The sequence below is a fragment of the Calypte anna genome, chromosome 17 (assembly GCF_003957555.1).
Source record: "Calypte anna isolate BGI_N300 chromosome 17, bCalAnn1_v1.p, whole genome shotgun sequence".
NCBI classification, from domain to species: domain Eukaryota; kingdom Metazoa; phylum Chordata; class Aves; order Apodiformes; family Trochilidae; genus Calypte; species Calypte anna.
In genome coordinates, this window is record NC_044262.1 from 5,372,736 (window position 1) to 5,397,748 (window position 25,013).

The 25,013-nt window shown below is 46.3% G+C and overlaps 1 protein-coding gene across 4 annotated transcripts in view; it reads left to right on the plus strand.

Annotated features, from left to right (window-relative positions):
• Nucleotides 1–3,952: 3,952 nt before the first annotated feature.
• The window catches only part of FUBP3 (far upstream element binding protein 3), a 39,091-nt gene continuing 18,030 nt past the window's right edge, over nucleotides 3,953–25,013 (plus strand). Inside the window, exons 1-9 of one of the 4 annotated variants that reach the window (XM_030461245.1) lie at nucleotides 3,953–4,119; nucleotides 11,133–11,238; nucleotides 17,221–17,271; nucleotides 17,776–17,809; nucleotides 18,600–18,649; nucleotides 20,233–20,304; nucleotides 21,011–21,068; nucleotides 23,676–23,838; nucleotides 24,762–24,860. In XM_030461245.1, coding sequence (XP_030317105.1) covers nucleotides 4,033–4,119; nucleotides 11,133–11,238; nucleotides 17,221–17,271; nucleotides 17,776–17,809; nucleotides 18,600–18,649; nucleotides 20,233–20,304; nucleotides 21,011–21,068; nucleotides 23,676–23,838; nucleotides 24,762–24,860 — 720 coding nt within the window. In that variant the 5' untranslated portion in view covers nucleotides 3,953–4,032. The remainder of the gene's footprint in view (nucleotides 4,120–11,132; nucleotides 11,239–17,220; nucleotides 17,272–17,775; nucleotides 17,810–18,599; nucleotides 18,650–20,232; nucleotides 20,305–21,010; nucleotides 21,069–23,675; nucleotides 23,839–24,761; nucleotides 24,861–25,013) is intronic. The other 3 variants (XM_030461242.1, XM_030461243.1, XM_030461244.1) reach the window with 3 other exon arrangements.

Consider the following 25,013-nt stretch of genomic DNA (forward strand, 5'->3'; position numbering starts at 1 on the left):
GGCAGACAGAAAAGCATCCAAAAATCCCTCCTCAGGGATCTTTAGGGCCCATCCTGGTTGTGGGATGGGGGGTGTGAGGTCAGCAGGTGGTTAATCTCTCCCTTTGCATCCCAGGGGTGAGAGCATCCAGGGGGTTCCCTGGGGGTGGTGCATGCCAGGGGGTTCCCTGGCACCCCCACCTTTCCCTCCAGTGGACAGCCAAGTTCATGGAGAACCTGCTTTTATTTTTTTTCTGCAGAAAACCTTTGGCAGCTTTTCCTGCTGCCACCCCAGGGTGGTGGTGGCAGTGGGGGAACTGTCACACCTTTTAACTTTAAACTGTCTAATTTTACCCTCCTTTGGGGCTAATTTGAGGCAGAAAGGAGGTTTCTTGCCAGAGCTGGCAGCTAGCAGTAGTGGGAGGCTGTGCTGGGCAGGCAGCCCAGAGCTTGGTGGGTGATGCTCTACAGAGAACACCTGCCTGCACCCACCTGCCTGCACCCACCTGCCTGCTTCAATGCCAGGGGGCAGAGGGGGTCTGGCTCTTGGCTTTCCCCATAGGGAACCCTGCCCACCACCCACTCTTGCTCCCTGGAGGGATGTGCAGGCAGCTTCCTGCTCTTCCCAGCCCCTCACTTTACCACCCAGCACAGCCCAGTGGGTGGACAAGGCCCCTGGGGCAGGTTGGACCTGGCCCCAGCCACCTGAGCACCTGGGCAGCACCAGTTGGTGGGGGAAAGAAGGGGTTAAGCTGAGCCAGAGCCGGCAGGAATCCCAGGATTACAGGTTTGTCACCGGACTGTCCCATCTGTCACCAGCACAAAGAGGAGCCCTGTCTCAGGCTGGGCTGTCAGCAAAGAGCCCACCACTACATTAGGACTCCATTAGGGGAGACTGGTGGTGGGAAATGGCAGCTGTCAGGGCACTATCATTTCTCCTGTAATTCCTCCCGCTCCTTTCTCCACTGCACTTAACCAGCAGCTCTACCCACTGGGCCAATTTGGCATTTTCTTCCTCCTGCTGCTCCTCCTCTGCTTTTTTTTTTTTTTTTTTTTTAAAGCCACAGCTCCCTGGGCCCCTTCCTGGGCATCTTGCCATGGCTGGTGCTGGTGCTGTCTGGGCTATCACCAGCAGAAAGGCTCAAAGCTGCCGAGGTGGCTACCAAGCTGCAGTGCTGCTAGCCCTGCCTGCACGAGTGGGCTCAGTGATGGGGACTCCCTGACTGCTGACCTTGGCACAAGGAGAAGGGGAGGTTACATCCCCCAAGGATGTTTTTTTCCCTGGACTGGCAGCATCCATCCCACCTCCTGCCATCTGTAACTCTCTCTGGTGTTTGCTGGTCCACACTTCCCGTGCCCAAAAGCCCAGGCAGGGCTGGAATTGTTCTGCCAAGGGGGCTGTGGTGAGCAGGACAGCAGTCAGAGGGGGTTGGGACCATGTCTGGTGACTGTGAGCTGGGTTGGAGCAGGGTTTCTCCCTCCAGGCACCAAATCTGCCCGTTCTTTCAGCATTTGGCAAAAGCCTTCCAGATTGCAGTCCCGGTCACCTTGGGGTGGGATGCTCCCTTGCACTTTGCAGCCTTGGGATCACCATCAGGAGTCTCACCTAGGGATAAAACCATGGACAACTGCTGGAACAACATCACCTGGCAACTCCAAAGAACACCCACTCCAGGAGAAACCTTGGAGAAGCATCTCAGCACAGTGAGAACCCCCTCTCCATCTCCAGGACACTGATGCTGCCCATACCCCCGCCCTGCATCCCGGTGCTGTTCCCTGCAGAGCCTCCTTTTCCAGCAGGGGATCAAAACAAACACTTCTGCAGGGAAATGCATTGCAGTGGTGCTGGAAATAAATAACTAATTTCTCCCTCCATGATCTCAAGGAGCAGGAGAGGCGTGAACAGCAGAGCCCGGTGTCGGGCTGACTGGACTCCCCGGTGCGGTAATTCAGAGGATGACAAACATAAAGCAAAGAAAAATGTTGAAAAATGGGCACTTCCCGCAGCCCCGAGCAAAGGAGCTATTGCAGGGTTTGGAAATAAGGAAGGGGAAAAAAAAAAAGGAGAAGGGGGAATTTTCTCATTGAGACCAAGTGAAGTGCCAAACAAGCTGCTATTACGGCGGCTTTGAGAGGCACGGGGAGGGGGTGATGGGGTGGAGAGCAAAGGGAAGGAGAGGAGGGAAGTGGGGAGGGGAAAAAAGAGGGAGAGAGGGATGGAGGAAAGGAGAAGGGTGAGGGGAATCCAGGAGCACAAATGTGTGAGGTGATGTGGGGAGGATGGAGAGAGGACTGAGTGGCAGAGCCTTACCCCAGGTCCCCTTCATCTCCCCATCCATCCCCAGTTGCCGGCCACTTCCCACCCCCCTCACCCCCACCCCCACCAAAAGGGAATTAAAAAAGAAAAAAAAAAGATGGAAAGCAGGAAAAACAAAATATCTACAGTTGTCGAGACAAGGGGAGAAAAATAGAGACAAACATCCATAATTTTCTCTGTGGGGCTTTGCAGTAATTGAGCCATTTGGATAAAAATAAAGGCAGCAGGCCCTTTAGGTAAGAGGAGCTTTTGCAATCCAAGAAGCCTGAATTATGTGCCTCGTATCACTTGAAACTCCCCCACCCCATCACCCCCCCCCCCCACAACACCAAACCACTTTCCCTTTTCTTCTTCTCCCTCTCCTTTTTATTTATTTTTTTTTCCCCTCCTCCTTTTTTAAGTACCCTGTCAAATGGTGTCCGAGGAGAGGAGAATTTCAGCTGTCACAACTAATTTCAGTGTCTGTGTGTGTAAGGTGTGTGTGTCTCAGGAGGGGGGAGGTGGGTGATGGAGGAGTAGAACCACTCTGTTGGTTTTTTTTTCTTTTTTCCCTGTTTTTCTTTTTTTTTTTTTTTTTTTTTTTTTCCCCTCTCCAAAGCGAGATTTACATCAGAAATTTGTTTCTGGAAGTGTTTAAGGCCTGTGATTTTCCTTCTTTTCAATTCCTGCCTGATGTCTTCTTCACACCAGGCTCCCTCCCTGCTCATCCAGAGCCACACCTTGTTGTCACCTTCCTGCCACCCTGGTCACTTGGCCAAAAACCCTGCGTGTGGCTCGAGAAACAACCCAGAGCTGTGACCTGGGGTGGCTGCTGGGACCATAACTCATCTTAAAATCCTTTCCTCACGGGCTGTGCTCCTTTCTCCTAAAAAAAACCGGGTTATTTTGAGTAGGAAAATCCACCCTGACTTCTGCCAGGAGGAAAATGCTGGGGATCAGGAAAGAGGGAGGGTGGGTGTCAGTCCCTGAGGGACACCCCCAAACCCACCCCGGATGGCTCAGGGGGTGAAGGAGGGATGGGATGGGATGGGAATGGATGGGATGGGATGGGATGGGCAGGGGCTGAGCAGCAGCAGCCGGATACAGGAATGGGACAGGGACAGCCTGACAGGGACAGGAAGGGGATGGAACAGGTAGGGGACGGGGGTACAGGCAGGGAATGGGGTACAGGCAGAGGATGGGGGTACATTCAGGGGATGGCACAGGCAGAGGATGGTACAGGCAGGGGATGAGGGTACAGGCAGAGGATGGATGGGGTACATTCAGGGGATGGGGTACAGGCAGAGTATTAGGTAGAGGCAGAGGATGGGGGTACAGGCAGGGGATGGAAGGGGGTACAGGCAGAGCACGGGGGTACACTCAGGGCATGGCACAGGCAGGCGTCTCGCTGGCTGCTGCCCCTCTCCCCAGGTTTCCCGGTGCCGGGGGGGGAGGTGACACCGCAGGTGACACCCGTGGGGACACCCGGACCCTCCCCCCCCCCACCCCTTTTCCCGCCCTCGGCACGTGAGCGCCGGTGACGCGCAGCGCGAGCACAGCCCCCCCCCCCCCCCCTTCCCATCCACTCCTCCCCTTTTCCCCCTTCCCCGCCCTTTTTCCCCCCCCCCTCCCCCCCTCCTTTCCCATTTCCGCCGGAAGCGGGGGGCTCCTTCCCTTTCCGGGTGCGGGTCCCCGGGCGGAGCGGCGGGACGGGACGGGCCGGGCCGGCGCGGCGGCTGCGGGCGCGGTGCGCGGGCCATGGCGGAGCTGGCGCAGGGGCAGAGCCCGGCGCCCGTAGGGATCAAAGCCGAAGGCTTCGTGGACGCTCTGCACCGGGTCCGGCAGGTGAGGCCCGGGCTGGCGGGGCCGGGGGCGGGAAGGAGGAGGAGGAGGAGGAGGCCGCGGGGCGCCGCTAGGCCGCGGGGCTGAGGCGGAGCCGCCGGGTGGGGCAGAGCCGCGGCCCCGCTGCCCCTCGGCTGTGAGGAGAGAAGCGGAGGCTCCTCAGGGAACCAACCCGCCCACCCCGGTGTTGGGAGAGGAGCAGGAGGGGGTGCGGGGTGTGTGACAGGCCGGGGAGGGCTCGGTGACAGAGCTCTCCGGGACAAACGCTGCGGTGCAGGAAAGGAGAGGCCTTGCGGGAGCTCTGTGCTGCCCAGGGCTGGCTGGTGGTTTGGAGGGGGTAAGGGGGGAGCTTAATGTTCGATCATTTTTTAATGAGTCTTAATAGCGCGTTAGGCTGGTCAGGAGAAACTCTGGTGGAGTGGGAGGTTTGCATTCCCTCCTGGGAGGGAAGGGTGAAGTGCTTCCCAAAGGGATTTCTAAGCTTCCATGGGGCTAAAATGGGAACTTTCAATGAGAGCATCCAGCCCTGCAGCCATCAACCCCCACAGTCTCCAGTACAGCCTGTTCCAGGTGTTTGTGTGCTCCTCTCTTTGTGGAAGGTGGCTCCAGCAAGACGAAGCTGCTGCTCACAGCGCAGGTTCTGTGGCTGCTCATCCTCACATCTGGTGTCCCCTGCCTGCTCCAGGTGTTGGTGCCATCTCCCAACACATGGCAATTGCCTCTTCTTTAGTAACTGCACCTTAATGAGCTGTTAAACAGCCAAACACCTGGACCTCAGCCCAGCTGGCACAGTGAGACCCTGATTTTATTCTTTCTGATGTTACAGGCCAGGTGGGAAATGTTTCCTTCTGATGCCCAGCCTTGCTTTTCTCATTTCACTGAGAAACCTCTGAAGAAACTGAGCTGGATCCTCAGACCTTTCAAGCAATCACTCTCATGGAACTGAAGTGGCTCAGGGTTCACTTGTGAGTCAGGACAGCACCAGGTCTGCATTCTGTGTGCTCTGCAGTGACCCATCTTGTACCTTCCCAGGGAGCTGCTCTGCTCCATGGTGGTTGATTTCTTCCTCAGTGGGCAGGTTACATGTTGGCTGCTTCCCAGAGTGTGAGGCCATGTGTCCCTTTTTTTTTCAGTGGCTAACAGTGGCCTTGGTGGTGTGGGATGCCTTGAAAGCTTTGCATAGAATCATAGAATTGGCTGGGTTGGAAGGGACCTCAGAGATCATCAAGTCCAACCCTTGATCCACTCCCCCCGTGGTTCCCAGCCCATGGCACTCAGTGCCACATCCAGGCTCTTTGGAAAGATCTCCAGACACGGAGAATCCACTACTTCCCTGGGCAGCCCATTCCAATGCCTGATCACCCTCTCCAGAAAGAAATTCTTTCTCATCTCCAACCTAAACCTCCCCTGGCACAACTTGAGATCCTGCCCTCTTGTCTTGCTGAGAGTTGCCTGGGAAAAGAGCCCAACCCCCCCCTGGCTCCAACCTCCTTTCAGGGAGTTGCAGAGAGTGATGAGGTCTCCCCTGAGCCTCCTCTTCTCCAGCCTGAACACCCCCAGCTCCCTCAGCCTCTCCTCATAGGATCTGTGCCCTTCACCAGCCCGGTTGCCTCCTTTGGACCTGCTCCAGGACCTCGATATCCTTCCTGAGCTGAGGGGCCCAGAGATTTGCAGGGTTCTCCACCCGATAGTGAAATTGAGAGGTGTTGCAGCTGTGTTTCCCTTGGTTTTGGTCTTTTACTGAAGGCTTCTCATTGCAAAAACTTCTTGTGTGTGTATCTGATGATATTATTGGCCATTAGCAGTTGAATAAAAATAATTATATGCTGGTAAGTTGCAGCTTGGTGAAATTTGTTTAGTGAGTTGAAAGTGCTGTGGTGCAGTGCTCACCTGAGCAGGGGCAGGTTAACATGTGACAGGAGGGATCCCCTGGGGAGAATTAAGGGAAAAAACAGCATTAACTGCAGACTGCTCTGGGTCTGTGTTGTGTGGGTGCTGGTGTTGTGTTTAGGGGGGTGAATCCATGGGGCCCCCAGCCCACACATGAAGGAGAAGGAGTGTTAAATGATCCTGTAACCTCCCTGTGCTCCAGTTTGGGTGTTGAGTTGCTTAGGCTGGAGGGAATGAGTTACTGTGAGCTTACAACTTGAGTCAGGCTGAAGTGGAAGATTTCAAACCTTGCAGGAGCTGAAAGGGGCTACAGGAAAGCTGGGGGAGGGCTTTTGACACAAGTGTGTGATGAGAGGACAAGGGGAGATGGTTTCAGACTTGAATTGGGGAGATTTAGGTTAAACATTAGGAAGCAATTCTTTAATATGAGGGTGGTGTGAGACTGGAACAGGTTGCCCAAGGAAACTGTGGATTCCCCATCCCTGGAAGTGCTCAAGGCCAGGTTGGATGGGGCCTTGATCATCCTGGTTTAGTGGGAGGTGTCCTTGCTCATGCAGGGGGGTTGGAACTGAATAATCTTTAAGGTCCCTTCCAACCCAAACCATTCCATGATTCTATGAAATCTTCCAAGCTGCCAACTTCAGGTCAGGCACTGCAGCAGAACAACTTTCCTGCTCTCTTTTCCTGCTGGAAACAAATGCCTTTGGAATTGTGCACTCTGCTTGTGTCCCTGGGAGCCCAGTGCCCCACGTTTTTGTGCAGTGAGTTTGCTGCCTGCTGAATCTGATTTTATTTTTTTTTCCATTACTATTTGTGGGCCGAAAAGAATTGGTGGCAAGTGCCAGAATATTTTTCCTCCCTGCAGAAGTACTTGGTTTAAACTTGTTCTGCAGCAGCTCTGTAGGGCAGCAGGTGATCTTCTCCTGCACAGTTCAGCAGGGCCACACTGTCACTTGTGACTTGTTCCCAAATGTGGATGCAGCTGATCTTCACTGCTCAGTGGTCAAGGGTCCACATCCCAGCCAGGCAGTCTGGAACATCCTGGTGGAGAATCAGGGGAGATGTCCAGGCAGGTAATCCCAAAACTTCTCTGGAGGTGGTGGCAGAGCTGTCCCTGCCTGTGTTTCGTGCTGGATTTGGTTGGATTGTGCTGGTTTGGGACATAGATGTCAGCTTTTGTTCTGCTGCAGCCTTTAATGAATATTAGTTCTTATTTAAAGTGGAGAGGGAGCAGAGGAATGACATTCAGTCCTAGTTCTTGCTTTGTGGGTTGGTGTGGCAGCTCTGGCTTGACATTTGAACTCAGTTTAATCTTGTACTGAAGACTGGCAATCAAACTCACTCATTTCAGCTCTCCTGAAAGCACTGGAGCTGGGCTATGCTTAGCTGTTCATAACTGAGTAATTCAGAACAGGGAAGGCTTTCCTCATTCCTCATCAGTCCCAGTAACTGCATTCCTCAAAGTCACTGGGATGTGGGATGACATAAGAGTAAGAAATCTGGAATAACTTGGAAATAAATGATTTGTACATTGCTCTCAGTGGCTGTGCTGGACTTGCTTGGTGCTTTTTTTTTTTTTTTTGTGGACTCTTAAATATTTGGGATGTATCAAGGATTCCTTTCTCAAGAGAATGCTGGGGCTTTGGGATGGTCTGTTCTGCATCTTCTGCACCATGCCTCAAGTGAGTAGATTAGTTTATGGATCATAGGTGGTGAGTGATCTGCCTGGCTGCTCCCTGGCAGGGTGGCTTTTCTTCTGGGGCATTTTTCAGTGGGGGGAGGGTGAGAGAGAGAGGATGTTTGCTCCCCTTTTGAGTAAATGGATCAGAAAAATGAGCAGAGCTGCCCCTGCTTTGGACAAAAATGGATTTCCATCAGAGTGGCCTTGTTTTGTTTTATTGAACAAGGGGCTTGCTTGGTTCTTACCCTCTCCTGTCCTCCTCTGCAGTCTCATTTCCACTACAACACGTGTTCTCTGTGCTGTGCTGCTCCTCTGAATCCAAATTTCTGGGAATGCTGTGAAGAGGAAAGGCTGTGGCTTGGTAAGCCCCTAATGTGCCACCTTAGGTCCCTTCTGCTTGATGAGTGGGAGGAGAAGCAGAAGCTGTAGAGCTGTCTGAAGGATCAGATGACAGCACCTTATTGTTTTACATCCTGCTAATGCCTGGAATTGGTGGGGTTTGTCAGTTGCTGGTTTTTTGCAGGACAGCATGGAAATATTCTTCCCAGAAGTTCTGTCCTTTCTCTTGAAAGCTGAATTCTGCAGATTGTGGTGTTTGAGTCCCACTGCACTCAGCCAAGAAGCTTCAGATGTGAAAGTTTTTTGGTATTACACCACTACTAAAGGGTGTTAAAGGTCCAGGAGGACAGAAGTGTGAGGCATAAGAAACCACATATGCCTCACACAACTTTGTAGGATATTTTCTTCATTTTTCTTGGCTTTACCATTGCATTTTGTAGCTCAGCTTTGTGCTGTGTCCTTTCAAGTGTTTGCTGCAGAGCTTTATTTTGAGGAAATTAGATAAAGAAACAGTTCTGTGGTAGTGATGCTTTTTTACCAGTGTATTTCAGAGCTTAGTAAAATGTGTTTGTTCAGAGGAAAAAAAAATGAAGACTGACACATAGTGGGACAAAAGCAGTGGCTGGCAGTGCATTACTCAAGGTCATCTTGTCAGATAAGGGCTGGGTCAGCTTGCTTTGTCTGTGTTCTAACTTCTGTGCTTATCTCCCTGCTGATCCAGTAGTAAAAAGCAAGGCTCCCATTTTAAGTTGAACATCAAGGAATAAAAACTTGTGTCAGCTGCTCCACTGAATTTAAAAGTCCAAGTCTTAATTTTGCAGGGTATTTTTTCCAGCTCTTGGGAAGTGGAAAGTTGTCTGTGTGTAATCTGGGAGGCTTTAGAGACAAGGGTAGGAGCTGAAATAAAGGAGAAAGAAAAGAAGAAAGAAAAAAAATAATAAAAAAAGGAAAATATCCCAAAATATGGTAATGTAAATATTGCTTTGAGACTCTTATTTTACCCTTTACTTGGAGAGTTCTGTGCCAGGGTGGTAACTGTGTGCTGAGCACAGTTCTGGGAGCTGACAGCCTTGGTTGTGCTTCATGCCACCTTCCTTTTCCAGGCCAGCTTCTGCTCCTTCCACAGATTTTTTCTTTCACTTGAGCATCTGGTGTATGATTTTAGCTCCAGGTAAATAACAGAGCAGTCATATATGGCACACAGCAACTGTTCCAAAACATTCCAGGTTGTGTTATACCTGACACTGTTCCTTTTGGCATATGTTTGTAAGTTATTATCTGAAAGCTGTTCATAGGTGGCCATGAAATAAAATTTCAATTTATTTTTCAGCATTGAAGTAGTCAAGAAACTTCTGTGCCCTTCATACTTTCATTAAAATCCTCTGCATCCCAAATATAAGGGGAATGAGTGTGGGTAAAGGGCTGGAGCCATGGATACAGGGCAGTTTTCTACAAAAAAATCCCAGTGCATCACCTGGTGCTCTCTCTAATATATGGTGAACAAGGGGTAGCCTGGTAATGCTTCCAGAGTCAGATTTCCATGGGCTTACTGGTTTTGGAGATGTTCTATATGGGGTGCTCATCATCAAGTCTCACTACATGATCCCTGTGCTGGTCCCTCAGGAAAACTTCAGCTCCTGGCATTTCTGACACAGCAAAGTTCTTGACTTTCTAAAAGTAGACAGGACAAAGTGGACTATGAGAAGAAGGTGGTGTAAACTTGGGGCCCTTTTCATGCAAGTCATTGAAGAGAATGTTTTCTCTTTCTAAAAGCAGTGCCCTCAGTCTTTAAAGATTATTTCAAATAGCTTTTTTTTTTATTACCTTGTGGTTCTGAGTCTTGGGCAGCTTATTCCATGGTAGCAGCTGAGAGTGTCAAGACCCAGAGTTACTGTAGATGTCTTTCTGTAAAGTGAAACTCAAATTTTAGAAACACCTTTAGTTCCATTTGTCCTTTGCCCTCATCTTCATTTAAAACAGATCTGTGTAAAATTCTCTTTTCTCTATTCCTACTGCTTATTCTCTGGTGAAATCCCAGTTATAAGAGAGTGAGATCAGGCTCCTCATAAAGACCCTATTCAGTGAGTTTCTTTTTGCTGGAAAAGGAAGCTGGAGAATGCAACATGCTTTGTGTTTGCTCTTTATCTATTTTATTCTGCACTTGCTTCTTACAGCAAAGTATTTCATGTAGGCAGGAGCTGCTGGGAGACTGCAGCCTCCCTCTCCCTGCTGGGGTATTAACTTGGGAATAGCACCAAAGGGATGCACCTGGACATCTCTAGAGTGAGGTTGGAGAGCAGGTGGAAGAGCTGTTGTCTGTCAGCATAGAGATGCCACTAGAAATGAGCTTAACTTGTGCTTTTATTAGGTGATGTTTAGGTGTCTGTCTCACATGGTTTCGCTGGCTTCCCTTGGTCCTCTTCCTGTGACACCTGACTGCCTCCTCTTTCCTGTAAATACCCTCCTTGCATCCTGGTTTGTCCCTTACCCCTCTGTAAGGGATGGAAGCAGTGACACAGGTTGTGTTAGCTAATTCTTAGCTAATAATTTGCCCACTGGCTTATTCTTCCTCCAGCAAACACAAGGTGAGCCAGGCTCTGACAGGGAGCTCCCAAACCTGTCCTTGTGCTGAGTATTTCCATGTCCTTCTCCCTCTACTCCCCCACTGATGTGTGAGTTTGCATTTCCTTATTCAGGGCCACAGGAGGAAGGTTCTGTCCTTCTGCACAGCTATGGGGGTGGCAGCTTCTCCAGCAAAAAGCTGATGAGCTAATTTGAACTCTTTTCTTGGCAAGTTTTAGCTTGTCAGCTGTCCACTGAGTGAACAAACCTGAATAAAATCATCCAGTGAGTAAATACCTGCTGATGATGAGGAAGAGGAACTGGGTGAATGTGGTCTTAGTTAAACAAATATTAAGAGCAAGTAGAAAATTGTTTACTTTCCAAATGAACCACTGATGTCTTGGAACTGTTCTAAAGGCACCTATATAGTGATTGCTCAGAGAAGACTGGACTGGAGTCAATGCCTTACTGGAAGAAAGTGTTTAGCTGGTGGTGGTTGAAACTTCAGGTGTGCTAATCATGCCTTTATCCCCTGTTTTTGTAGATTGCTGCTAAAATTGGAGATATTCCTCACTTGAATAACTCTACAACACTTGTGGACCCATCAGTCTACGGTTATGGAGTGCAGAAAAGGCCCCTGGATGATGGAGGTAAGCTGGAGGGCTCAGTCCCTCTTGTGGGTGCAGCTCCTGAAATTCACCTATGGAGCCAGCTGTCTACTTTAGGGACAGAAAGCAGGAGCAGCTTCCTATATATAGAATTTTTAGACAAGATTCCCCATGCTGATGAGTCCTCTCTGGCCAGCACAGGGCTCTGAGGCTGCAGCTAAGGAATTAATTACTGTGTGGACTGTGATTGTAACTGTAATGTGTAGGTGTTGTATGAGGTGCATCTTAAAATAAGTTGTAGTTTCTTCTCTTTGGTAAGAATAACAAAAATGTTAGAAGAGGTGTTTTCTTTTTTACAAATCTAATAATGTGCACTGTTCCAAGAAGTGTTTAATCTGTATTATCTGCTGCTATATAGATGCAAAGAGCTCAACTTTTCCTGTGGGTGGTTATTAAAAAAAAAAAATGTGGCTCTGTCTTCCTTTTCCTATTTCCTCTGGTATTTTTATTAACACAGGTAGCCCTGCAGGGTTAATTGTCTCCCCTACTGACAGTTCACAGGAATACTGAGGAGATGAGGAAAAATGCTGCCTAGCACTACATTTTGAAAACAATTTTTTCCCTCTGATACAAAGGCTGAAAATACTGCAAGCCTGCTTCTCATTCTGCAAAATACATGCTGGGTCACAAGGAGAAGTTTCTTTCTTGGGTGGCCTCTGGCTTGTTAACATTACTGCTTTCTCAACACGTGCCACAATCTGCTTTGTTCTCTGCTGTTGGCTCCATGGGAGCAAGAGGTTGCTGCTCCTTTGGTTTGATGTTTTAGGAAAGGATGGGTTGGTCTGGGTGAGCCCCTGTGCCTCGCTGTGTCTGGGAGGAGGCAGGAGCTGGCATCACTGGTCTGTGATGGTTTCTGTGGGGAGATGCTCAGCTGTCAAGCAGCCTCTTCAGCACTGCTGAGCAGCTTTGAGTTGTGTTTGGATGGCATAGATAAGTGGTTGTGTGTGGAAAAGCCTCCAAGTAGCACTTTGAAGCCAGCCACATGGGATATTAGTGCTACCTGTGTCTTGCATTGATTCATCAGATTGAGCTGAGAAACCTCACCTCTTGACAAAATGTTTTTGTTTTTTGTTTTCTTTGTTTTTTTAGGGACTTTTAGCACGTGAAATGCTCATAGCACTTAATGACAGAGCAAGTTGGACTTTGTACTTAAACTTTTACTGGTGAGCCCTGTTTCTTGCTGAGCCTTGTTTGTGTTGACACAGACCTTGTCAATACAGTTGCAGTCTGGGCTAGAAATGGACATTATACAGCTGGTTTCATGTGTTGTGATAACTGCAGGTATCATTCCTGGGAGAACCTTCCAGCAGCTCTGCTCCTGACTCTTGTACAGATCTTGCTCTGACACTAAAGCCCTGCTGGTAGTTTGCTCACCCCAGGTGCTTCTTCAGACTGAGCCTTGTTTCTCACTTTTTTTAAAGTAGCCCCAAGTGCTGTGTTTGCCCTGGGGTTCTCCCAGTGAAACTGTAGATATTCTGACTTTGTCCAACTCCCTTCCTAAAAACCTGACCTGAGATCTTAGGGGAGAAGAGAAATGATGGAAATAATACTTTAAAAAGCTGGAATTTCCCAAAGAAGCAGCTGTCAGGGTAGGAGTGAGGTTTGTGTTGTGTCTTTCAGCTTTGGCCATCTTGGGTTTTATTTCTGATTTTATTTTTTATTTATTTTATTTCAGCTGCATACCCAGGACTGTAGCCTGGCAAAGGAGCTCCTGGAGCAGCAGGTGCTTCTTGCACTCTGTTTTTTTTTGTGGTTTGATCCATACCTCAGTCAGTTTTGCTGCCATTGGAAGTCTGCAATGCAGCTTTACCTTTAGGCATCTGGAAGATGGCTGTTGCTTTTCCTAAGACACTTGAATTAGGGAAGCTCTTGGATGATACTTGAATTCTGTGTGGACAAGAAGTGTCAGGATTGCATGCCCACATTTTTTTCTCCATTTTCTGCTTGGCTGTGAAAGACAGTTTGGAGATGTCACTGTCAATAAGCAATTATTTGTATTGTCAAACGTCCTCTGGAGATTTTATAGTGTGGGGGTTTGGATACATTCTGCTGCTCTGGATATCTTGGAAACAGATCTGGTGGTAAATGTTATGATTTTAACTTCTGTATACTGCCTGTTCACAGCTGGGTGCAGTTTTCACTGCTTCCTTATCCCTGTGTAGCTGTTAGAAAATGACTTGTGTTCTGATAATTCTGAATAAAATGGGTTCAGAGGAAGTATTTAAGGTGACAAGAAAACTGTCTGTCTCAGGAAAATCTAATTCTGCCTCTCCATTTCTGTAAACAGCTGCTGGCGTGGCTGATTGATGTCAGCTTTGGAAGTGGGCTGAAGACAGGGTGACAATGTGTGGTCAAAACAAATTCAGCTGCTTTTAAAAGCATTTCCAGGAAGAATAGATTTGTCATAATATTGGAAACCAGATTGTGTGAGTGCCTTTTGCACTTCCCTTAACATAACCTTCCTTTGAAATGAAGAGCTGCTAGGACTGGTGACCTGGCCTATTGGTATTAGATGGAGTTGGAGATTGATTATTTCTTTTTCCCTGGCTTCTTTATTTCCCTTTTCTGGAAACAACTTGAAAGTAATCCTGCAAATAGCTATAGTGCAGGGAAGAGATCAGGTTTGTTTGTACTGCTCACAGCAAGTCCCAGGCAGCATTTATGTGGCCACTTGCCCCAGCTAATGTTTCTCAGCAAAGGTGAGCACTACAGATAGGTTTAGTCCCCAGCTGCAGAGCCCTGGTGGCATTTCTGGAAAAACAAAGATGAGAGAGACCTTGGGGAATCCTCCCACCTCACTCTCTCCACCCTGTCCCTTTCCTGTGGTTGATATGAAGTTGGCCAGTTTTGGGGTTGTAAAGCTTGACTGTAGTAGAGCCCCAGGGGCTTAAACACAACAGGGCCTTTTTGTAGAGAAGACTTCATTCTTGTGCTCCAAAATATTTTCAGTGAAAATAGTGATGGCAGAAGAAAAATCTTATCCCTGTCTTACTGCTGTTGATAGTTGGTAGTGATGCTCCTTGACACATCTGGAGTAGCATCTCTCAGCAAAATCATTAGTGTCATACACAAAGGGCCAATGTTTTTCAATATTGCACTTTTACAGATCACTGTTTTTTAAATAAGGCAGTTTAAGAGGTGGGAAAAAAGCTTATAAACATTTGTAGTGAAGGTAGACTTGGAAATTATTAATTTTTGGCCATTTAATTAAAGAAAAACCTAGCAATGTTTAATGATGAATTAGAATCATAGAATCATAGAATTAGCCGGGTTGGAAGGGACCTCAGAGATCATCGAGTCCAACCCTTGACCCACCGGAGCAGTTGCTAGACCATGGCACTGAGTGCCACATCCAGTCTTTTTTTAAATGTCTCCAGGGACGGAGAATCTACCACCTCACCGGGCAGTCCATTCCATAGCCTAATCACCCTCTCCGTGAAGAAATTCTTTCTAATATCTAACCTAAACCTCCCCTGGCACAACTTAAGACTGTGTCCTCTTGTCTTGTTGAAGGTCGTCTGTGAAAAGAGTCCAGTTCCCACCTCGCTACAGCCTCCTTTCAGGTAGTTGTAGACAGCAATGAGGTCTCCCCTGAGCCTCCTCTTCTCCAGGCTGAACAACCCCAGCTCTCTCAGCCTCTCCTCATAGGGTCTGTGCTCGAGTCCCTTCACCAGCCTGGTTGCCCTCCTTTGGACCTGTTCCAGGACCTCTACATCCTTCTTAAACTGAGGGGCCCAGAACTGGACACAGTACTCGAGGTGTGGCCTAACCAGCGCTGAGTACAGGGGAAGAATTAGGAAGAACTAGTGTCTTCCATGGAGCTTTCTGAAATTTATGTTGATCCCTTTTTTATTCAAAAGTATGAAATGCAACCCTGTTCCAGTGCTCTCCAGGAGATGTGTCACTCAGATTTTATCCTAGCCATAAAGATATCCTTGACAAGATTGTATATTCCCATCATGCACATTAATTTAGTGGGAGGCAGTGCTCTGTTTTATGGAATGGAAAAAAAATCCCCATTTGTTTTTGAGTATCTGTTAGGTAGAATTCAGTTAAGGTGAAGCCTAAAGCAGAGTGAAGAGTTATCAACCAGCAGGTGCTATTAACAGGAAATTGTGCTGATTTTATTCATCATTTTGCTGTGTTTTCAGTGAAATGACTGCAGCTACAGCTAAGCTGTACTCAGTACATATAAAAGGGGGAAATGTTGAGTGTTGTGAGTGAAGAGAAAGGTGGTGAACAGAACCACCAGTGCTGCCTTAAGCATGACCTGCCCCAGCTCTGTCTCTCCTGTTAGTGTTCTAGCTTTTCCAAGTTAGAAGAAAATCTTTCCAAGCCCAGTGGGCATCTTGGTGAAGGAATGGACCTTTAGGTTGTTGGAAGTGAAGCCACTTGCTTTCTTTTTTCTCCGAAAACAAACTTCAAGTGAATCACTACCAGCTCTCTCCACCTGCTTTCTATCTCAGCTCTTGGAGAGGCTGTGAAATGTGAAAGGAATGACCTTGTACATAAGTTACTGTGGCTTAATTTTTTTTTTAAACTAATTTGTACAATAAATATTCAGCAAATGTGGTATCTGCCTGTAATGGTGAATGGTTTGCTGTGTTTGTGTCGTACTTGGAATGGGTTGGAGACGTTCTGTTCCGTAGACCTGGAGCATTATTTCCCTAACTGATTTAATGTCTTGTGCTCGAGTTTTTCCCCTAGGAAGTTGTCTTTCTCAAGTGTAGGATTGTGTTACAAAATGAAGGCTCTTCTGTTCCTTGTGTGAACTTCAGGAGTTGATTATAGGATGTGTGTCTGGCTCATAATTTGTGGGCAGCGGCTGCGGTGGAGCGGGCTGCTAAGAGAGCTGTTCTGGGGAATTGAAATGTGAAGTGGATATTTAAATACAGCCTTGTCAGGTTAAGACCACTCATTCTGGCATCTTGGGATAATGGGCAGCCTGGTCCCTGGCAAGGGCAATCCCATGCTACAGCAAGAGGCAGCAGACCTGCTGCTTGGAGTGAAAATAGTTGGAGGACAGGGCAAGATGGCAAGAGTCTGAATTTGGTTGGTTGTATTTGCTCAGCTCTGCTGCAGCAGTTTATCAGCTAGAGCAAATATTCCCCATTACATCACCCACCTTTGTCAGCTCCAGTATTGATAGTTACCAAATTAGAGCTTTTTATATTCAGGGTGAGAATATGCAAAGACAAATCTCATGGAGTCAATAACGCAGCAGTCGTCTTATTGCTGAGCTGGGGGGAGTAATAAAATACATATGCTGTCAATATTTTGGTCCTGAACTATTTTGAAGGTATTGACATGCAGCAGAAACATAGTATTGACTCTCTTTGTCTATTTTATTTGAGGAAAGTGTCTGGCCACAAACTTTATGCATTTTTCTAGTGAATTTAAGAGGGTGTGGGATGCATCCACTTCCTAACTCTGCCAGCTGATTGCCAATTTATTTCAGGTCAAAGAATGTGCAGGTTGCTGCAAGGTAGTTTGAAACAGCATCTTTATTATCCCAGCTCACATGTTGGTCGATTTCATTTGTTTGGCTACATGTGCCCTCCAGGCATGCAATATAATCTTACAACTGGTTGTTAGGACCAAATGGTCTGGTTTTTAGCTGGTTTGCTGCAGGCAAAATCCAGTAGGCAGCCCAGCAGGGTTTGTGTTCCCACTTTGCATGAGTTGGTCTAACGATATTTATTTTTATTTTTTTTCCCCATTAACATTTGGAAGAAAGATCTCATTTATTGGGGTTGTGGAGGGGGGAGAAATCAGTGTGCAGGTTGTCAGGGAGGAGATAACTGCTAATCAGAAATGGACCACCAGCAAACAGCACAGATATGCTTGGAATGTGTGTATTTAGTTAAAATGAGGTGTCTGGGTTGTGGTGTTTTGTTGTTGTTGTTGTTGGGGGTTTTTTTTTGGGTGTCATCAGGTTACTTAACAGACCTATTCCTTTAACAGGTCTCCGTGTAAGTGGGCTCCATGGAGCACAGATAAGAGACACAGAGAGAAGTATGTGTGAGCAGTCTTTAAATGCTTTTTGCCTGGAATAAATCTTGAGTCTGCTCAGCTTTTATTTTTGCTTTTTAATACATACCACTCTGCTTGAAATTTCTCTTCTCCTCCCACCCCTCCATTTTTTATTTATTTTTTTGTGGTGGTTTGTTTTTTTTTTTACTACTTTGTGTTTAATTTGGGAAAGGGGGGGATGTTAGTTGCAGGGATTTGGATTTGGGCAGGCAGGATTTTCTCCCATGACTCTCAGCATGGGGAGACACAGATCAATTCCCTATCCTGTGTTCAGCTGGACACTGGGTTATGGTGTGTGTTGATCAAGAAATCCCCTCCTGTTTTGTACCATATAATGCATTCATTTCAGCCACTGAACCTAAATTACTGTTTTGCTTTTCTTTCTTTTTTGATGAAATGGTAAGAACTCTTTTTCTGTAGGGATGAAGTTAGTTTATCCGTGCTAATGCTTTGATTTTTTTTCCCTTTTTTCTCTCTTTGCCACAGTAGGTAACCAGTTAGGGGCCCTGGTACATCAAAGGTAAGCAGTGGGTTATGTTTTATTATTTATTGATCAATTCTAATTGTTTATTGATCCACCATCTGTAGTAGTGTTAGGAAGTCAGAGGTTGAGAATGTGGAGAAGCTGTCAGCTTAGGTTTTCTCCAGGCTGGGATTTTTGCTAAAGCTGTTTGTTGTGATGAAAAAAAGAGTTGATGTGAAACTTGGATTTGGGTTCTGAAAACCTGCAGGACCAGGCTGCAGAGAAAATAAATTTTCTCTTCTTTCCCTTCCCATGTGCTAGGCAGAAAGGTAGAAAAAAGCAAAATAAAACCCCAAACTTCTGGCATTTTGATAGAAGTTGAAAATATTAAATGGACAGGTTGATTATTAATATTTTATTTTATTTTTAATTTGTTGGTATAATATGACTTGAGATGACTCCTTTGTCAGAAGTGGCTTTAGGAGTCCAAAGCAAGTGGATGTGCAGCATGTCTTAGCACCTAACACAGAAGTAAAATTACCAAGTTTTCTCCAATTGTGATTTTGAGGAATTGATGGTCTTGTTTGAGTAGGGAGGGGGAGAGCATTTCTAGGTCTGGATTTACTTTTGGGCTGCTAGTAGTGCATTTCCAGCATAACCAATTTGTTGTTGAGGGCCTCAGCAGAAAGCACAAGTAACATAGGTAAAAACTGTAAACCCATCAATTTATAATGTTAGGTTAAAGCTCATGTCCAGGTAGGGCAGCACAGAGAAGGGTGGGCTTCCAAATTATTCATTATAATGACTGTTTGGGTTTGTGTTGTGTTTTGTGTTTTGTTTTTTAAAGGGCTGTAATCACAGAAGAGTTCAAAGTGCCTGATAAAATGGTTGGATTTAGTAAGTACCCTGGATGCTTTTGATATGTTTCTTGATGTGTTTTCTGTCCAGGAATGGTGTTTATCCTGACATGCTCACAAGTTTCTGTGCTTACTAGCTTTGGATAACCCTTGCCTAATGCTGTGTTCATGAAGCCCAAATAATCAGTGTTTAAAATCCAGGTGTAAACTGCATGGAAAATCTTGGTGTCTCAGTAATAAGAACAAGACAAGACTTGTTGTACAAGTTACTGAGAGTTTTAGTGATTCTCTTCTTGATTCCCAAGTCAAAAGTGAATTTATTTCCCTTCACTGAAACATCTTGCTTCCTCTGAGTATGCAAAACTGAGAGCTGAGGGAGGAAAGCAACATTTAAATGTTAGAGTAAGAACTGACTCAAGGCAAGTTAAACAGAATTGTAAATCTCTTGAACATTTGCTGCAGGGAAACACAACCAGCATGCATTGCTCAGATGAGAATTTTTCCAAGATTTGCATTCCTGATACTGTTCTCTTTCCAGCTTGATCCTAATTTCTCTCTTCTTCCTGTTGGTCATTGCTCTTCCTTTCAATGGCACCTCCTGCTGCTCTGTTATTTCAGTGATTGCACATCTTCCTCTGCTAGATCTCTGTTTAGCTCTTCCAATTTGATATATGGAGAGCAAAAAGGAAAATAACAGGCCAGAATAATCACCCCTTAGCACATGAAGTTGTGTTTGGCATCTAAGACGTTGTAAAACTGTACCACAAATTCCTGCAAAGGAAAAACCACTTTTCCTGGACCTTTTCATTTATCAGTACCAGGTGTAGGGCAATGTTGGAGGGATGCTGTGGCTCTGGGAGAGGAGGGAGCTTGCATCCTCTGCTGGTGCATCATCTCTTTATTGAATCTAATCCTGGTTCAGGGGGAGGTGGGTGCAGGAGGGTGGCAAACATGCAGCTGAGAGCTGCTTCTGTGGGAGCATCTTGAGGCAGGCATACCTGTTGGACCTGGCTGGTTTGCTCCTGCTGCAGTCTGGGAAGGATATGAGGTGAGCTGAACATAGGCCTTCATCTGTCTGTCTGATTGTGAAACAACAGTGTGCCAACTCCTGGAGTTAAGGGAGCTGGGTGTTAGTTTCTTCTCAGGGTTGATTGAGCACCTGAGTATGTAGAGGTTCTGAGTGCAGAGCAGCCAAATAGCATGGCCATGGACAAGAGGCAGTAAAATATGAATTATAAAGAAAAAAAGGCAAATATCTTTGCCTCTTTTAGTACACCAAATGACTAGGGTATTGGTTCAGGCTGAGCAAGATCTATTTAAATTACTTTCCAGCAGCACTCAAACTAGTGCCTTATTTCTTGCAGACAGTGAATTTCCATTCCAGTGCAAGACAAGCTGTTTTGATGTGTTTTTCTAAGCAACAAGAATAACTTTGAGCAGTCATTTAATGTCAGGGGTTTTTTTTCTACTGTGGTAAATTTGATCATGCTGTGGATGCCTCTTCTGCAATCTTGGAGTCAAACTGTTCCTTTATAGATAGCAGCAGCCGAGTAAAAAGGGGGAAGGTGTTCTGCAGTTGCTTGGGAAAATGGTGTGTTCTGATGCTTGTTCAACTCATTTCAGTAATCGGCAGGGGAGGAGAACAGATCTCAAGGATTCAGGCAGAGTCTGGCTGCAAAATTCAAATTGCTCCAGGTAAGAGCCTCTTTGGATGGCACTTTTGATGCTGAAGGATCTCGGGTCCATTCGATCAGGTGCTGCTGGCACGTTGTCACCACTGGCTACTGATAGAGGTGGCACTAACATGCATGGGAGAGCTGCTGTGACCTCCTGACTAGCATAGAAAACAGGTTTGTCAGGTGGTTTGGGGAGTGAAACAATTAAGGGACTGTCTTCAACTAACAGGTGGGTACAGTGCAATTGGACAAGTCATTTTGTACTTAGACCTGAAGCTGAGTTTTCTCCTGGTGGTACCACTTTGCTCAGCTCTGTGGTTTGTCTCTGATTAGTCTGCTCCAATCCCTGGTAGAAGACATTTCAGAAGGGCAGCAGCACCTTCTTTGTACAGCTCACCTTGCACTGAAAAATGGGACCATCTGTTTGTTCTGTGCTCGTGGTTATTTGCTTTGGGGAAGATTGTAGTATAATGCTGGACAGGAAACTTGATGGATGTAGACTGAGTTCTTACTCCTCCCTTTCACTGTGGGGGGGGAAGGCTTTCAAAGAATGCAGACATCCAGCAAATCTTTTAAAATATGTTGACCCTGAATGTCTTTGAATTCATTAACGTGCTCAGGCTGGTGGGGGATGGTGCTTCTATTAATGCTTGATAATTACTTAAAAATATGCCAGTTTTATAAAAATTCCATGTATTGAAAGTTTCCTTCTTATTTCTTTGTAGACAGTGGTGGGATGCCTGAGAGACCTTGCGTACTCACTGGGACTCCAGAGAGCATTGAGTGAGTTCTGATTTCATTTCTCTCCTTTCTCCTTCTCTCTCTTCTCCCTAATGCTGTGCTCTCTCAGTGGTGCTACTTGGTTAGCCACACCAGCAAATGTTGGCCTAGAGAAACTTGAGGGAGCATAGAACCTCTTGGTCTGATGCTTTAAACCGTGCACCTCAAAGGCTTTTTTCCAGTTGCAGTTTGAACCCTCTGCAGAAATTCCCTTGGAATTCCCCTCCGCAGGGCAAGGTTGCTCTTAGGGCACCTAGGATGCAGTTTTCTAACTGCAGCTTTCCAGGATACTGAGCTAAGCTGTTGAAGGGCACCTCTCTTTCCCCCTTTGCTTCCCTAATCCTATTGAGATGAGCATCCTTCCAGTTGAAGAAGGGCTGCATGAGGCCTCCAAAGCCTGTTGGTGCCACTCCAGAATAATCTGGAGGTGTTGGTGTTGTTGCAGAGCAGCATGAAGCCTAAGGGTGTGCTTGCCTCTGCATTGCTGCCAACAAGAAGCAAAGGACTGAACCAAAATCTTGAATTCTGATCCCTGCATGGTACAGACACGTGGGCAGCCAGCAGGGATTTCTACTCTTTAGATCTATAGAAACTTTAGGGACAGTGTTTCCTCCCTCCCCCTTCCCAGGAGCTGAGTTTGAGACTCTCACAAACCAGTTGAGGACCTCCTGCTGGAACTGGATCCAGGATCCTCAGGCTTACAGGAACACACTTAACATATGGAGCTGCTCTTTCTCTCCCCAGCCTTTGGGTAGGTGGGTTTTTTAAAATCCATCTGGAAATCTTTGAGTTGCATTTGATAGTGAAAATACATGGGCACAAAGACTCTCTCTAAAGAGAAGACACTCATCATTCTTCCATTCCTAAGAGATCTAAGGGTACTTAAATCTCCTTATTCTACCATAATACTGCAAGCAGTGAGCCAGAATAAATATAATTGGCAAGCTCACATGATAGGGCAGGCAATGTATTCTTGCTTCTATTGAAGTGCTTTTTCCCGTTGAGCAAAAGGTGTTTCAGAACAAGAGCAAAATATTAAAAAGCTGGGATGCCTGATGAGATGCAGTTGGGGGAGAATGGGGGAGAGGTCTAGTTGAGACTTCATGGTTCTGAAATAAGCAGTTGAATGTAGTCATGTCCAAGGCTGTCTTTAAGTAAAATATATATAAACAGAAAAAAGACAAGTGAAAATACTCATTTTGTTGAAGCAGAACAAGGTGCTGAGGACATGGAATCAGGCAAATTTATTTACTGTTGTGCTGAAATTCTTGTCTAGTTGGTTATTTGAACTACTTTTTCAGGCTACATGTAAAAAAAGAAAATGTAGTATGGAAACCACACTGGGTGTCAGGCTTCTTTGTGAAGAGCTTTGTGTGAGGCTTCTTTCCATTAGTTATATTCAGTGGCAAACCTGGAGTTAGTTTCCAGATGACCCCTTCTCATCTGAAATACATTGCATAATAACTGCTAAAGGTTCTGTATTGTCACTAGAAGAACTTTATACAAAAGTTAGGTTAGTAAAAACCTCTCAAGTCTTCCAGAATATTTGAAGTGGACATCCAAAAGTTCCACTTTTGTGAGGAAAGTCAGGAGAAAGCAGTGCTCTGCTCTGTGTGCAGCCTCAGATCACCACCCCCTGAGCTGTCTTGGGTGCATGTCTGTTTGTGAGGGATGGCTTTGTAGTGTTTCTTAATCTCCAGAGAGAAGACAGTCCTCCTTGGGTGCCTAATATGGCTTGGTATGAAGTGGAGAGAGGGAAAGATGCTGCTTTAGACTAAATAGGGAACTGGTGCCTTTTTTCTACCTACTTTGAAAAGGGCTAGGGGAGAAGGGCAGGACAGATGTGTTGGTACTAGGAGTCTTCAGGATGTCAGGAAGCCTTTTCAGCTCCCTCTGATGTGCTAAAGATTTGAGAGAAGGTGTCTTCAATCTCCCAAATGCTTCTTTGTGTCTGTCTCTTCTCACCAGGAGTAGAAGAACCCAGTCTTTCACTGGTTGCTGCTGCAGTATCCTTGCCTCACTTCGTGGTGTAACTTCAGCACCTACTGCTTGGGGCAGAGGCTGTGTTAGAACAGTTCTGGTGCTGCTGGTAAGAGCAGGCAGAGAAGAGCAAGGCAGTGACTGAGCAGAGCATGGTTAACCCATGTACTGTGTTAGTATCAGAGTAGTGTGTGTGTGTGTGTGTTTTGTCTTGACTCAAGGAGAACAGAGCTTGAGGTTTTTTTGCTAGATATTGTATATCTCTGTATTCAAGTTTAGAACATAGAGCATCTTCATGCAAAGTGAGCACCCCAGACAGAGTGTTAATCTTGAACTTCAGAAGAGGTCAGAGCATGCTGCTGCTCTTCCTTCTCTCTTCCCCTTTCAAAAAAATCAGGCTGCTTACAAGTAAACACGACAGGGGAAGATACACATCAGAGTTTTGGGGTTGGTTTTTTTTGGTTTTGTTTTTAAAAGAAAAAGCAAGCAAACATTGTGCTAACTGTGGTTCCCTTCATCTCTTCACTTCTTCTCCTCTCCCCGATCGCTTCCCATTCTGCCGGTTCCTGCTCTCTGGGTGACGTGGAGCATTGTTGTCTAATGGTTCTTTCCCTCGATTCTTTTCCCAAGACAAGCAAAACGGCTTCTGGGGCAGATTGTAGATCGCTGTCGGAACGGACCTGGGTTTCACAACGATGTTGATGGCAACAGTACCATCCAGGAGATTTTGATCCCGGCATCCAAAGTGGGTCTAGTCATCGGCAAAGGAGGTGAAACAATAAAGCAGTTGCAGGTGCGCAAGATGCATTCCCTTCAGGGCTCTCTCTTCTCTACTGCAGCTTCTCTAGCTCAACAGGAGTGTGTGCTGAAATGGAGAGCCTAAAATGCTCTTAAACTTCCACAGCAGGGATTGTTCTTCTGCCTTCGGGGAGCTGGACTCAAATCCAATCTTGTGTTAAAAGAGGAACCGGTTCGGCCCCAGCTACGCCTGTAGTGAGGTTGAGCAGAACTGTGGGGAAAAAAAAAAATAAAATAATAAATCCTTGTGTGCTTTAGATAACGTTTGGTTATCTAAATGTTTGGTGCTGTTTAGGAGGGGACCCTTAGAGCCAGGAAAAGACTATCTCTAGTCTGCTGCTGCAGGAGTTTTTAGTGCCAGCCATGTTGTAGAGTGCTGTGGGGCTTTTTTTGTGGCTGCTCTGTGGTAAAGCTGGGGTGTCTCTTCCATTTTTTTCTCATCCCGATCCTTTCTAATTAAAAGTGTGGTGTCATGGATGAATCTGTGTTCCTCGACATTCTTTGTTTCTCCATCTGGCACAAGATTTTTTTGAAGAATGGAGGGTTTTGGAAAAGCACCTAGGACAAAAACGCAGCTTTTTGAGTGCCCTGATTAAGCCTCTGTCATCCAGTCGGTTTAGGGGTGGTCATTGCATAATTACTACATTCAGTCACCTACAGGTTTTGGAAAGGGATGAAAAATCAGTTGTTGAGGAAGAGGAGTTGTCTTTTTTGCAAAGGATTCAGCTCTTTGAGAACTTCAGGAGGAGCACACTTTCTGGCAGTCTTTTACACTGTAGGATTAGTTCTGAATTTTGTGAAGAGCTAAAGTAGCCTTCCTAAAGCTGCTGATTTGACCTGCATAATGTTTAGTGACCGAAATATAGGCCCTGGTTTTAGGGGCTCTGCTTAGCAAAGTGCTCTGTGCTTTTTCTTCAGGAGCGAACAGGGGTGAAAATGATTATGATCCAAGATGGTCCATTGCCTACTGGAGCAGATAAACCTCTCCGTATTACTGGAGATGCATTTAAAGTACAGGTATGTAACAAAAGTAAGCAGATGCCTAGAGAACTGAGGAGAAATTTTAAACTTCAGCATATTTCTGAGCTTCTAATGGGGTTGAATCCGAGTGGAAATGTGATGATCCTTGCTGGGTTTGTTCTGTTTGAGTAGAGGAAGTTAAAATGCCAG